Genomic DNA, 14,194 nt, shown 5'->3' with positions numbered 1-14,194 from the left:
CCAACTATTGAAGAATGTTAGGATTGAGTGTGAGAGAGAAATGTTAAAGGTTTTTTTTTCTTCCATAATAGTGTGTTTTAAGAAAAGAATTGATCATTAGAAAAGATTTGATCACTAGCACAGTACTGTGAAGTATTCTGATTGACCATAACTTGTATTCCAAGTAAAATATAAATCTTATACTAAAAATGATGGAGTATAATTTTCATAATTAAGTGATTACATAATTAAGTGAATACTTCAAAAAGACTATAAAATGCTGTTGGAGCTGCATTAAGGAAGGCTATGAAACTAGTCTGCATTTTGCCCGCGTTCTATCAGAGCAAAGGCATCACCTCTGCATTGGGACACATTCTAGTGTGCTGAATGTTTGGTTCTTTGGAGAAAGCTGAAATGCTGCTGGAGTTTTTTATTTGTTGGAAACAAATCTTACTATAAAGACCAAGTGCTGGAATTGCAGCACCAAGCTTGATTTCGTTTTTATTGTTTTTACACTAAGGAGAATGTCTCTAATCATGAAAAAATGTCATACTCCTCTAATGTCTGACCACAATATAGTATCAATTGTCACTGAAATACTTTTAATTTTTTTTCAATTTGTCATTTCCTACATAAGATTGTTTTCTTTATGACTATAGTTTTATAAAGCTGCTTTAACCAAATGACAAATAGGAGAATGGTTTGGAAAAGAAAGAGCCTTATTTATAACAATTTATTTAAAACAATCATGTAGAAAGGCTTTTTTTGTATACCATTGAATGATCTCGTCAAGACAAAAAAAAAAATAGAATAGACAAGGAAAAAAGTATGAAACAAAATGGCCCCTTTTGAGAAAGCCTCCCATTATAGTCATAACATTATACAAACCTTTATCCAAAGTCATTACTGCATGAGTAAAAGCTACTCTGGAAGCTATTCTAAAACTTATTAGAAAAATTCTTACATCCCTGAGGTGAATAATTGGTTTGAAAGATTAGGCAAGAACTTCTCAGGGAGCCTTACTCCTTTGGACAGTTACTTGTGCTATGCTCTTTTTATACTTTGTTTCTTGGTTTGTTTTTTTTTTTTAATATGGATTACTTGTTTGTATACAGGCTATTTACTAAACTGTAAACACTTAGGTGCCAAGCTTGTGTTTTATTTTCAGATCTTCACATGATGTGGTACTTAGTAGGCACTCGGTAAATGTTACTGAGGTAACGATTGAATGACTTTTCTTGCATTTGACTAAATCAATCAGTTCATCCAGTTGGTCTCAGAGTCATTGGTTACTGAGCCCCACCCCCAAAGTAGGTGGTTCACTCATGTGGTGAAAATGTGCTTTTTCAAACAAGTTTCCAAGTGATATTAATGCTTTTCTTGGGACCACACTTTAGAAACCACTGGTTGAATTCAAGATTTATCTCCTACCAACTCAGATGAAGGTGATAAATGTAAATATATTTGTTTTTCAGGGAAAAGTTTAGGTGAACAAGCTATTAGTAAAGCACCTACAAATGGATACTGCCATCTGTGGTAAGTATTCAGGAATTATGTGGTCTTATAAATTCTAATGTGCCTCTTTAGGCACTGCAGTAGATTTTTAAAAATATGACTAATGCATTGAACTTGTCACCATATTCACTGAAAAATGTATTTAGTAGATACTACAGCTACTGTTCTTGTTAAGTTTATTTGCTAGGCGTATTTTAAATGTATTTTTATTCATTGAATAGTTCATGAACTATTCAATGAATAGTTCAAGTCTGATGGCTCTGAAGATAATTAAATGTAGTAAATATAACAATTTGTTTTAAAATGTTAAAATAATACCATGTTTCTAATCAAAGTGTAAAAAATATTAAGGAATAATTTATATGAGCCATTTTCTTCCAACTTGGTTAAGTCATGCGATACAAATTTTGAAAAAGAGCAAATTCAAGGGAAGAGCAAACAAATGATGATTATGGTTGGTTTTAGACCCTTTGTATATTGGAATTATAAAACACAAATAAAAAGAAACATTGTTTTAATTTATTAGTCTTCCTTTTACTTCTAGTCATGTGTTTACTTTTTTTATCCTTAATTATTTTTGTTGTTATTGTTCTTTTTTTCTCACCAATGACTTCAGGAAGATATGGTAATAAATTAATTCATGTCTCTCCTCAGCAATCTTCCCCTCTTCCCAATTACTTTATTCCCTGGGAACACTATTAGGCAAAACCTCTCTCAGAACAGCTCCTTCCTCATAGCTCCCCACTTGTTTCTCAGGAAACTCTGCTTTGTTCTGCTGAACTCTCAAGTGTAAATCATTTTCTCTTTTTTTTTTAAATAAGGTTTTTATTGTGAAAATACCGTACTGAGGGGTTACAATTACCTGAGCAAGATAATGAGGACATTTCTTGTCAAGCATTGTTGCCTCCTCCTTTGTTTTTCCCCTTCCATCCCTGCCCTCCCACCTCCACGACTACACCCACCACTCCCCACCCCACCCCAAAGTTGTAAAGTTCATTTTTCTACATAGCATCTTGTACATCTCATTGTTGCAATAGGTCCACCTGTATCCCTATTTAAACATTTTGTTTTTCCCTTCCCCTCCCCAAATTACACCAACATCAAGTACAGTGAAAACAGGGGTTATACCGTGGGAGAGAGACATACAAAGCAACAACAACAAAAAAATCACCCTATAAATACATTAGAAACAATAGCAAGAAAGAAAAAAACCCCTTGTGTCCTTATCTTGGGGTTCATTTTACCTAACATAATCATATCTGACCTTTTCTGCTTGTCTCAGAAATATACTAGTTATTGCAAATAAGGGAGACCATGGGACCTATGTTTCTTTGGGCCTGGCTTACTTCACTTAATATAATTTTTTTCAAGTCTTTCCATTTCCTAACAAATGGGGCAATGTCATTCTTTCTGATGGAGGCATAGAATTCCATTGTGTATATATACCACATTTTCTTGATCCATTCATCTACGGAGGGGCATCTGAGTTGGTTCCATATCTTAGCTATGGTAAATAATGCTGCAGTAAACATAGTTGTGCAAATCATTTTTTCCAAAGCAGACTTGTTTCTTTATTCTGCTATCACCAGGGGGAGCTACAGTTACAGGATTGCACCTAAAGGCAGGGATCCAGTAACATTTTGTATGGCTCCCAAATTCCAAACAGATGACAAAACATGAAAAGGTATTTAGATGGTAGAACCTGTGAATCATTTCCTTACATGCCATCTTGATTTAGGAACTGAAGCACGTAGTAGAGAAAATATTATTCTTAGAGTTGGTTTCTCTGTGAAAACTAGAAGAAAAAGGTACTTATGCAATTAACATATGGCACAGATTTGTTAAGTTCACTACTCTAATACATAAGGATCTTGGCTTTCATTTCTATAGCCAATTTTCCTAGATGTTTCATTTATATAATGCTAATACCTACTAATAAATTAATATCCTTATGTGTTAAGATAGCCCTTTTAGGGGTAATATTGAATTTATACTGAGAAAGCTATATTTCTACATCTCCTTTGAAATTGGAGGTATTGCAAAACTGTTCTGCTAGATTAGCATGCAGAAAGAATACCTATATTTTCTCTCCCTCTCCTACTTCCATTCTCTTTCTACTTTTCTTGCCTCTTCCTCTCCATCCTCCTCCTCAGTTGCTCTTCCTCTGCTTCCTCTTCCCCTCTTGTTCTCCTCCTTCTCCTCTGTATTCATCTGTATGCATGAAGAGTCACATTAAATATGTTCATCCTCAGTTTGAGGGCATTTATCAGTTCAGGATTTCAATTTTTACAAAAGAACAATACTAAATCTTCTCTAAGGACTTGTGTTTCATGAACTCCATCTTGTAAGCACTGATCATGCAAAACTCACCCTTAGTGGATTGCCTCGTCTCTCCACCACTAATCTCCTTTATCTGTTTTACTTTTTCTTGTGAATTAAATGCCTTGTTTCTAACAATGGGCTTTTGCAGTGAGAGGAAGTCTTCCAGAACATCCACAAAACAATGATCTAATTGTCTTTCACATGACTAATTAGTCATGATCAGTTTTTAATTAAAAATATATTAAAAACAAATCAATTAATAAATATTTAATGAATTTGAATGCCAGTTCAGTCTTGATTCTTGGAATAAATTGTATCTACTGAACACAAAAGTCCTCATTCAATTAAGTAATAGAGGTTTATGATTATAAAAAAAGAAACTTTGACTTGTAGGCAAACTGATTATATACTGAATTGTTAAGAAAATGGCAAGATCTTTTTTTAAAAAAAATATTTATTGTAAAGGTGATGAACAGGAGGATTACAGTTACATAAGTAAGGTAATGAGTACATTCTTTTTAAACACTGTTACCCCCTCCCTCATTTTCTCCCTCTTACTCTTCCCTACTTCCCTCCCCTCCAACTTGTATAGTTCATTTCCAACATAGTGTCAAGTGAGTATCATTGTTGCATTAGCTCATCCTTTGTCCTGCTGTTGCTGTGATTCCCTTTCCTTTCCAGGGATCAGATAAACTTAATAACAAGACAAGGGGTACAGAAAACTAAAACAGAAAAAAAAAGAAAAAACTGTATACAGGGCATAATAAGAACCTCTTGTTTCCAATTCGTAGACTTCATGTTGATACAATTCATTATATATGGTCCTATATACTTAGCAATTGGGGCTAAGAATGTCATAGACATATTCTAATTATTACAAATTAGGGAAACCATGCAACCTACTTTCCTTTGGGCCTGGCTTACTTCAAATGTCAGTATTTCTGATGGAAGCATAGAACTCCACTGTGTGTGTGTGTGTGTGTGTGTGTGTGTGTATCACATTTTCTTGATCCATTCATGTATTGAGGGACATCTGGGTTAGTTCCATATCTTAGTTATGGTAATAAATAATTCTGTAGTGAACATGGTTGTGCTGGTAGCATTAGTATGGCCTTGTTTGTGGTCATTTGGGTAAATGCCCAGGAGTGGGATTCCTGGGATAAGACAAGATCTTAACCTGTTGGAGTCCTTTTCAGTCCTTAAGATGGTAGTAAAACCTTTAATCATCATTCAGCATGAATGACAGACTATGGCTTGCAAGGCAAATCTATTTTGTCAATAAATATTTATTCGAAATAGCCACATCCATACATTTGTTCACAGCAACAGGATTGATCTGGTTTCAAAGCCTGAAATATTTATTATCTAATCCTGAAGCAAATTTTGCTTTCCTTATACTCATATAAACCCATGGTTTACAGAAATGTATGATGGTTTTATAAACCTTCACTTTGAAAGAGAAGATGTAATTGCTAAGGATAATTTTCATGAACAGTTAATTTTTGGAAACCATTTGAAAAACATTTTATCAGCATAAAATAGCAATTACCATTATCTTTTCCAAAATGAGATTGCTTTGCGATTTTAAAGCTGTGTAAGTTTCTAGAAGATTTTGTGGTTTTGTTGTACCAGTCTAAAATACTTCTGGAATCACGAGAATAAAGTTGATTTGCAGTTTGTTGCTCAAATAGGTCTGGCTTTAATTACAAATAATGTCTTACAGATTTGTTGTATTCTACTGTTTGCAAATTACATCCACATGCCTTCTAGCATGTGATTCAGAGAACAGCCTGTTTCGATTTTCTAAACAGAGTTAGGAAAGCACAAGTGTGTATATGTTGATCAGCAACCAGGGCCACACAATAAGTGGGAAAACAGAAACCAGAACCTAGATTTTGTTGTCCTATCTGCTCAGCCTTTGCTTTGTTACAGTAGGCTGCCACTGGTTTCTTACCATTAAAGACATGGAAAATGTTTCAGGGAAGGTGGAAGGTGGGCACTGATGACTCATGCCTATAATTCTACCTACTCAAGAGGCTGACATGTAAGGATCATGGTTCGAAGCTAGCCCAGGCAAGAAAGTCCATGACACTCTTATTTCCAGTTAGCTACCAAAAAGCCAAAAGTGAAGGTATGGCTCAAATTGTAGAGTACTAGCTTTGAGCAAGAAAGTTAGGAGACAGCTCCTAGGCCCTGAGTTCAAACCCTGGTAAAGGTACAATATATATGTGCTTATGTATGTATGTATGTATATATATGTGTAGATATTATTAAATATTTACATATACATATATTAGGGAAGCAGTTATTTTAGTATTTGTTGGAACAGTCCAGTTGTCAACTACAAAGGATTATTTCAATCAATGAAAGAAAATACTGAATTATTGTTAAAACATTTATAGTTACAACAGCCTCTGGATGGAAGTAATATCCCATATTGTGAACTAACTTTCTTTACATGAAGTCTGAGAAAATCTTAAAATATATTATAAATGAATAAAAATCATAGCACATACAGTTGATTGAAAGAGAAGAAATTACCTTTTGGGGAAGATTAACCAGGTGAGCTTTGAATTTATGATATGAACAATGATAAATATTTTAGATTTTAAAGGAACAGTCCCTTCCTTCCTTCCTTCCTTCCTTCTCTCTCTTTTTTTCTCTCTTTCCTTCTTTCTCTTTCTCTCTTTCTTTCTTTCTTTTTTTCTTTCTTTCCTTCTTTCCTCCTCCTTTCTTTTGCTCAGACTTAGGGCCTATATGCTGTCCTTTAGCTTTTTCACTCAAGGTTAGTGCTCTACTACTTGAGGCATAGCTCAGGTTAGTTATTAATTGAAGATAAGGGTCTCATGGACTTTCTTGCCTTTGCTAGTTTCAAACTGTGATCCTTAGATCTTAGCATCTTGAGTAGCTGGGACTACAGGCATGAGTAACCAGTGCCTGACTAAGAAGCAGATTTGTTTAATGATTATAAAAAACAAGACTAGTGACATTTTTATGATGATATTCAAGCTTTATTAAATGTTACAAATATTTGCTTATAAGAGACTTTAGAAAGCTACATATGTGTGTTTTGAATTATTAACTATATTAGCTCTACAAACTAAGGGGTTTGGTATGATATTTCTATATAATGTCCTTCAGTCATATTCACCCCCTCTATTACTCATTCTTCTCCTTCTTCCCTGTTCCCTCCTTTTAACTTGCTTGTAAACTTTTACATGTGTTTTGTTACAACATTCTTATGACATGCATATAATGTACTTGAATCATTTCTCCTCTACTCATACCTTCTCATTTCTCTATCCATCTCCTGCTGGTCCTTCTGCTAATAGTTCCTCTTTTATGTTCATGTCCTTTTTTTAAAAAAAAAGTCCAGATTCCACATATGAGAAAACACATACTGTTTGTCTTTGAGTCTAGTGACATTGTTTAAAATAAAAAACATATGTATTTCAAATAATGACATTTGTTATTCATAGAATTTCACTTCGTTTATAATTTTGCTTTTTTCACTCAATGACTTGGAGATAATACATAAGAAGTTCTGATTTTCAGACAATTGAAAAGTCAGTTCCATGACTTTGTGCTACCTATTCCTTTGATTGTAGCACAAAAAAAGTTGGTCTGTTTTGTGAATCTCTAGGTGATAGAAAAAGTTCCAGCAGACCAATATAGACATCTGTTGTAAAAACACATGATGATTTTTTTAAGATCCTTACTACTAAGTAGAATAAAAAAATTGTCCTGGTACAGCTAGATTTAACAATGAATTGGATCAGTATCACTTAAAACATCTTTGGGCAAGCAGATACATTACCTAGACTCCCAGGAGGGTTTAAGGTTTAGATATCCAATAGATCTTGTGAATCTAAGAGTAGTTTTAGGAACAAGTCTATATTTTAGACACCCATATGTTTAAGAATTTTATCAGTTGATGAAGATAATTGAAGCTATTCCTTTTTTTTAATTGTGAAAATACTGTACAGAGGGGTTACAATTACATGGGCAATATAATGAGTGCATTTCTTATTAAGTATTGTAGCCTCCTCCTTTGTTTCTCCTTCCCAAAAAGCTATTCTTATAGAAGCTGTAGGTAACACGAAATCTGGAGGAGCACAGTTTATGATGAGTGATAATAATAATTCAAGAGATTATACATGTTAAAGATATAATAATATGTGAATTAACAGAAGTAAAGGTGGAAGGAATGAGAGAAAGAAAAGAGAAGTTGCTAAGAACATTAGAGAAATGCTTAGAAATTAAGTATGAAGTTTAGTAATATTAGTAAATTAATGAGTTCATGGGACAAATGTAGCAAAATAAGATGTTAGTAATAGTAGAAACTAGGTGTGAGGGGCTGGGAAAGTGGCTCAGTGGTAGAGCACTTGCCTTGCATGCATGAGGCCCTGGGTTCAACTCCTCAGCACCACATAAGCAAAAAGAAAAAAGCCAGAAGTGGCGCTGTGGCTCAAGTGGTAGAGCGCTAGCCTTGAGCTGAAGAGCTGAGGGACAGCACCCAGGCCCAGAGTTCAGGCCCCACGACCAGACCCAAAAACAGAAAAAGAAAGAAAGAAACTAGGTGTGAGGTATAGAAACTCTGTACTATATGCAGCTTTTAAAATATTTATTGTCAAAGTGATGTACAGAGGGGTTACAGTTACATAAATAAGATAGTGAGTACATTTCTTGTCATGAAACTTTTCTTAATTCTTATTTTTATTGCAAAGGTGATGTGCAGAGGGGTTGCAATTACATTAGTCAGTTAATGAGTACATTTCTTTTTGAATAGTGTCACCTCTTCCCTGTTTTCTCTCATTCCAACTCCCCTCCCCCACAAGTTGTATATTTCATTTCCAACATTGAAAGTGGCCTAAGATTTTAGGTCCAATTGAGTTTGAAAATTACAATGCTCAAAAAAAAAATAGGGAGTTTTTGAAGGCAGTATTTTGGAAGTGTTGGCATTACAATGTAGAACTATTTGATAAGAATAGTACAACAGACTTGTAGAGAGCATTCCAAAGACTTCGATGAGTGGACGATCTGAGTAAGTCTTTATCTACCAAAGAACAAAATAAATAATAGAAGTTACCAAGTCCAGATGGGTTATTTAAGAAAAACTTATGCTAATTGTAATGGACAATTAGTAATAATTAGTAAATAGTCTATACTAATAGTTTATCATCTCTTCCAGAAGAGAGAAGCAGAAGGCATGCTTTCTAATTCATTCTGTAATACCTGTACCTTAATATTAAAACCAGACAAAAATAATATAATAACATAAAAATATAGGCTAGTATGTTTCATAAATATAGTTGCAAAACTCCTGAGTGAAATAGCAAAGTGAATCTTAGCAAAGTATAAAAATAATTATATACCATGGCTCAACATTTGAAAATTTATTAATATATTACTTTAGCAGGCCAAGGAGAAAATTAATGATCATATTACTAAATACAGAAAATGACTTACAAAATCATACATGTGGGCATGCATATACATACACACACAGACATACACATACAACCTCTCAGCAAATTAGGAACAGAAAGGAAATTCCTCAACTTAATAAAAACATCTACTAAAAACCTGTAAGTAATACAAAAACAATATTAGTGGTAGAAACTTTCCTATTATTAAAATAAAACTAAGAGTAGTATCAGGTAAGACTTTCCCTTGTCATCACTGCTGTTCCACATTCTAGTAGAAATTCTAGCTAAGGCAATAAGACAAGAAAGTAAATAAGTACAGACTGGGAGGAAATAAATAAAACTTTCCATTTGCTGATAACATGATTTTCTGAAAAATTCCAAAATAAATGGTGAAAAAGGAGAGATTAAGCAGTTATAACAAGGTTACAGAATACAAGGTTAGTGTAGAAAAACAAATGGAATCTGTAACACAATAAACTGCATTGCATTGTCATCCCTAAATTGAAATTCTTAGGTTCTAGTAGAATATGAGATGTATATGAGAGCAACTACAAAACTCTGGTGAAATATATATAATGTTAATAGAGAAGTATTTCAGGGTCCCAATCAGAGGAATCCAACATTGTCAAGATTCCAATTTTTTCCAACTTGATCAGTAGACTCAAATACAATCCTAATCAAAATCTCAGCTATTTACCTTGTTGTTATTAATAAACACCATATATTTAAAAGGCAAAAAAAAAACCCAACCCAATATTAAAGGTGAAAACAAAGCAAAGTACTTGACTTCAAGACTGACTATAAATAGCTATAGTAATCAAAACAGAATGATATTGCCAAAAGAAGAGACCAATAGATCAATGGGACAAAATGAGTTCACATAAATATAGTCAATGATCTTTGAAAATGGAACAAAGACGAATACAAGGAACAAAGTCAGACTTTTCAACAAAAAGTACTAAAGCAACTGGATATCCACATGACAATAGATGTGGCCTTTATCTTTCACTATACTAGCTCAAAATGGATTATAGTCTATAGAAAACCAAAATAATCTGGCACATAGCAATAACTTTATAGACACAATGAACAGCAAAGATACAATCTATGAAAGAATTCACAAAATGAACTTCACTAAAATTTAAAAGTTCCATGAAAGACAGTCAACAGATGAGAAGACAAGCTAATGGGAAAAAATATTTTCAAGAAATACATCTGACTAAAGCCTATTATACAAAATACATGAAAAAATACTTTAAACTCCACAATAGGACTACCAAAAAAGTAATTAAAAATGTAACAAGACCTGGACAGAAATTTCACTAAGGCAAATATAGATGGCAAGTAAGCCTATGAAATAATGTTCGTTCAACATGATGTCACAGGGGATTTTAAATTAAAACAAAAATGAGATGCACACCTACCAGAATAACCAAAATCTGAAACACTAACACCACCAATTCCTGACAAGGATGTGAAGCAACAGAGATTTTTATGTATACCTGGTGTGGGGATGTGTAATAGTAAAATCATTGGAAAGCAGTTGGGACAGGTTTTGGTGTGTATTTGTTTGTTTATAAACGTAAGCATACTCTTACCATATGATCAGCCTCCTAACATATGATCAGCCTCCATGCTTCATGATATTTACCCAAAGGAATTGAGAATTTGTTTCCATGCTTAAAAAAAAGCTGCATATGAATGTTTATGGCAGCTTTATTTATAAGTCCCTAAACTTTGAAGCAGCCAAGAAGGTGAATAGCTAAGTATAAATTAATACATCCTGATAATAAATAATTCAACAATTAAAAGAGAAGAATGATCAATCATGAAAGCACATGGAGGTACCGTAAATGGATACTGCCCTGTAAAAGAAGCCCATTAGAAAAAGCTAAACACCTTGTGATTCCATCCTGGAAAATACCAAAGTGTTAAGACAATAAAAGAATCAGTGTCAGGAGTTGGGGGAGGGGTTATCATACGTGAATAGGCAGAGCATCAAGGATGTGTTTAGAACAGTGAAATAATTCTATAAGTTACTTCAGTGGTGGCTGAATGTCATTATACATTTGTCAAAATTCATAATGTCATTTTTCAAATTAAGGAAGCGTTTTCCTTCATTTTGTATATGAACATTATGCTTACATAGATGATTGAGAAAGTGTCCCAAATTGTATTTTTTTAATCTGTTATTATTACATAATTTTAATCTTTTGCAGGTATGCAGTTTTGTGTGGATGTGTATCTGAGTTTGAAGGCTTACAAAACAAAATCAACTATGGACATCACTTCAAGGTATTTCTTGAAGGAAAAAAACTCTTGTTTCCATTTTCTGGAGTTCATTTTGATAAAATATTACATTATATGATCAGAGGCACTAAGACATTGAGCCTTTGCATTCCTCCCCTGAGAGAATTCTCTTTCAGTCTCACTGTGTGGAATCTCTAGTGTTCTGGTATGTTTTAGATCTAGCTTCCACATAGGAGAGAAAACACGTGCCATTTGTCTCTCTGAGCTTGGAAGTTAGTTCTTGATACTTAAAAATGTTTAAATTATGGAAGGTAAACTCTCCTATTCTTTTGTCATTTAAACAGAAGGAAATAAAATGGTACTCTTTTAAATAGTACTATGACAAAAAGAATCAAACTATTTAGGCGGTTAAATATTATTATCCCAGATCCTGATTTTAAAAAAAGAATTTAAACAGTAGATAAGAATTATTTATTTTTAAAGATTAAGGATTGACCTGTTAGTCATGAGCTCACCATCATCATAAATATGGCAGCAACTAGTCTGGAGCATGAATTTACTACAATGCATGAGCAAAATAAGTAATCCACATGCAAACCATTTGCTATTTGCCTTTAAGGATAGTTTAGTAAATAACCTCCTAGGATCAGTAATTGCAGGAAGGAGAAACAGTTCTTCCCTGGTTGCTGGCTTCCTGAGAACATTCTGGCAAGGCAAAAGGAATCTATTCCTTGCCCATATTGTTCTGTTATATTTTCTTTTGTTACATCCTACTCCATACTCCATGCCATTAGGAATCTGTATCCCTCTCTGGGCAAATCTAGTGAGCTCAGAGGCAAATATTCAGCCTGAATGTTTTCTCTTCTTATTGTAGCATTTGAGCTTTTGATTGCTTATTGCCTTTCTCACAGCCATAGTTTGGCTTCTCTTTGCAAGTGTCTTTGATCATTGAATTGTCACAAGTATTTAACTGTATTAATGGTAAGGATGGAGGAGGTTTCTAGGACAGTGAAAAACCACCTTAGAGTTCACTGGGTTTTAGAATGGAGTCATTCAGAAATATCTGAAACTTGAGAGTTGACATTTCCTTTTGCTGTTTTTTTTAGGAGCATCTAGATATGGCAATCGAACTTTTACCTGCAGAACCCTTTTTGTATTATCTCAAGGGAAGATACTGTTACACTGTAAGTTGAGTGTCTATGCTCATAAATCTTACTTGAATGCACTATGAGGATATGATACATTTTCAGTCATCTGCTCATTCTTTGATTTTTTTTTTACCTTGGTGCTTATTGGAGGGAGCATCACAAAATCAGTATAAATTTTTAATGCAACATACATGTTTTATCTTTCACTGTGAATTTATAATTTACATGTTATAATTTGTAATGTCTATTTTATAATACATAAGCTAGCACTTTATATATTGCACACAACCAAGAGGTTGCAGAATACTTTGTGTTCTCTCTGGTTGAGGTCAGGCATTCACACACTTGTATGTGTGAGTACATTCATAGTTCTGTGGGAAGGCTACTTTTCATCCCACAGGGATTACAGAACAAAAATATGTACTAATTTAGTGTCAGAAGTTGATTCAGTGTTATACACACAAAATATGTTCAAGTGTATATGTGTGTATGTGTGTGTGTGTGTGTTGTTCCTTCTTTAAGGACTCTAATCTAGAAGAGATATGAGACATACTGAAGTAGTTTGATACAAGTACCAGTCATGCTAAGACCCAGTGTCTTAAGAATTTTATTAGTTTACAGAGGAGTAATAGAAAGCAAAAATATTCTGAATGTAACAAAGTTTGAAAATGTCAAAAAAAAGTTGCCACAACAGGAAAATGCTATTTTAAATATGGAAAGTAGGCTGAGAAAAAACAGTAACCTTTTCATTAAGGTCAATCATCTCTATGTCTATCTCTGTATCTCTATCTTCCATGCTAAGGATCACATCCAGGGCTTCTTGCCTGCTAGACGAGTCCTCTATCACTGACCCCTGAAAGAGAATTATGGGGGGAAGGTTGCTTTTATTGAACAGCTTTAGTATGCTACATATGCATTTTATGCTTTATATTCATTGTTGCATTGAATCCTTCAAGCAGTTCCAGTTTTAAAAGAATAAGAAACTAAACCAGGCGCTGGTAGCTTACGCCTGTAATTCTAGCTACTCAGGAGGCTGAGATCTGAGGACCATGGTTCAAAACAGGCCCGGGCAGGAAAGTCCATGAGACTCTTATCTGCAATTAACCACCAAAAAACCAGAAGTGGTGCTGTAGCTCAAGAGCACTTGCCTTGAGCTGAAGAGGTCAGGGACATAGCTAGGCCCAGAGTTCAAGCCCCACGTCCAACCAAAATAAATAAATAGATAAATAAAATTAAGAAACTAACTCCTGGGGCTGGAAATGTGGCTTAGTGGTAGAGTGCTTGCCTAGCATTCATGAAGCCCTGAGTTCAATCCCTCAGTACCACATACACAGAAAAAGCCAGAAGTGACACTGTGGCTCAAGTGGTAGAGTGCTAGCCTTGAGCAAAAGAAGCTCAGGGACAGTGCCCAGGCCCTGAGTTCAAGCCCCAGGAGTGGCAGAAAAAAAACAAACAACAACAACAAGAAACTAACTCTTCATGTTCATAAACGAAGTAGTTTATGAAAGAGCCAGTGGTGGAATTCAAGTTTAATTCAAAATTCATGCTTTT

The 14,194-nt window shown here is 34.2% G+C and overlaps 1 protein-coding gene across 3 annotated transcripts in view; it reads left to right on the top strand.

Annotated features, from left to right (window-relative positions):
• Positions 1-14,194, top strand: part of Rmdn2 (regulator of microtubule dynamics 2) — a 53,728-nt gene that overhangs the window by 20,938 nt on the left and 18,596 nt on the right. For all 3 annotated transcript variants that reach the window (XM_042675491.1, XM_042675490.1, XM_042675489.1), the window contains 3 exons: positions 1,455-1,515; positions 11,465-11,540; positions 12,602-12,679. In XM_042675491.1, the coding sequence (XP_042531425.1) occupies positions 1,455-1,515; positions 11,465-11,540; positions 12,602-12,679 (215 nt within the window). The remainder of the gene's footprint in view (positions 1-1,454; positions 1,516-11,464; positions 11,541-12,601; positions 12,680-14,194) is intronic.

This window comes from Dipodomys spectabilis, unplaced genomic scaffold, assembly GCF_019054845.1.
Source record: "Dipodomys spectabilis isolate Male_0828 unplaced genomic scaffold, ASM1905484v1 ptg000026l, whole genome shotgun sequence".
Lineage (NCBI taxonomy): Eukaryota > Metazoa > Chordata > Mammalia > Rodentia > Heteromyidae > Dipodomys > Dipodomys spectabilis.
The sequence above is the reverse complement of the archived record's forward strand: the minus strand, read 5'-3'. Positions and strand labels throughout refer to the sequence as shown.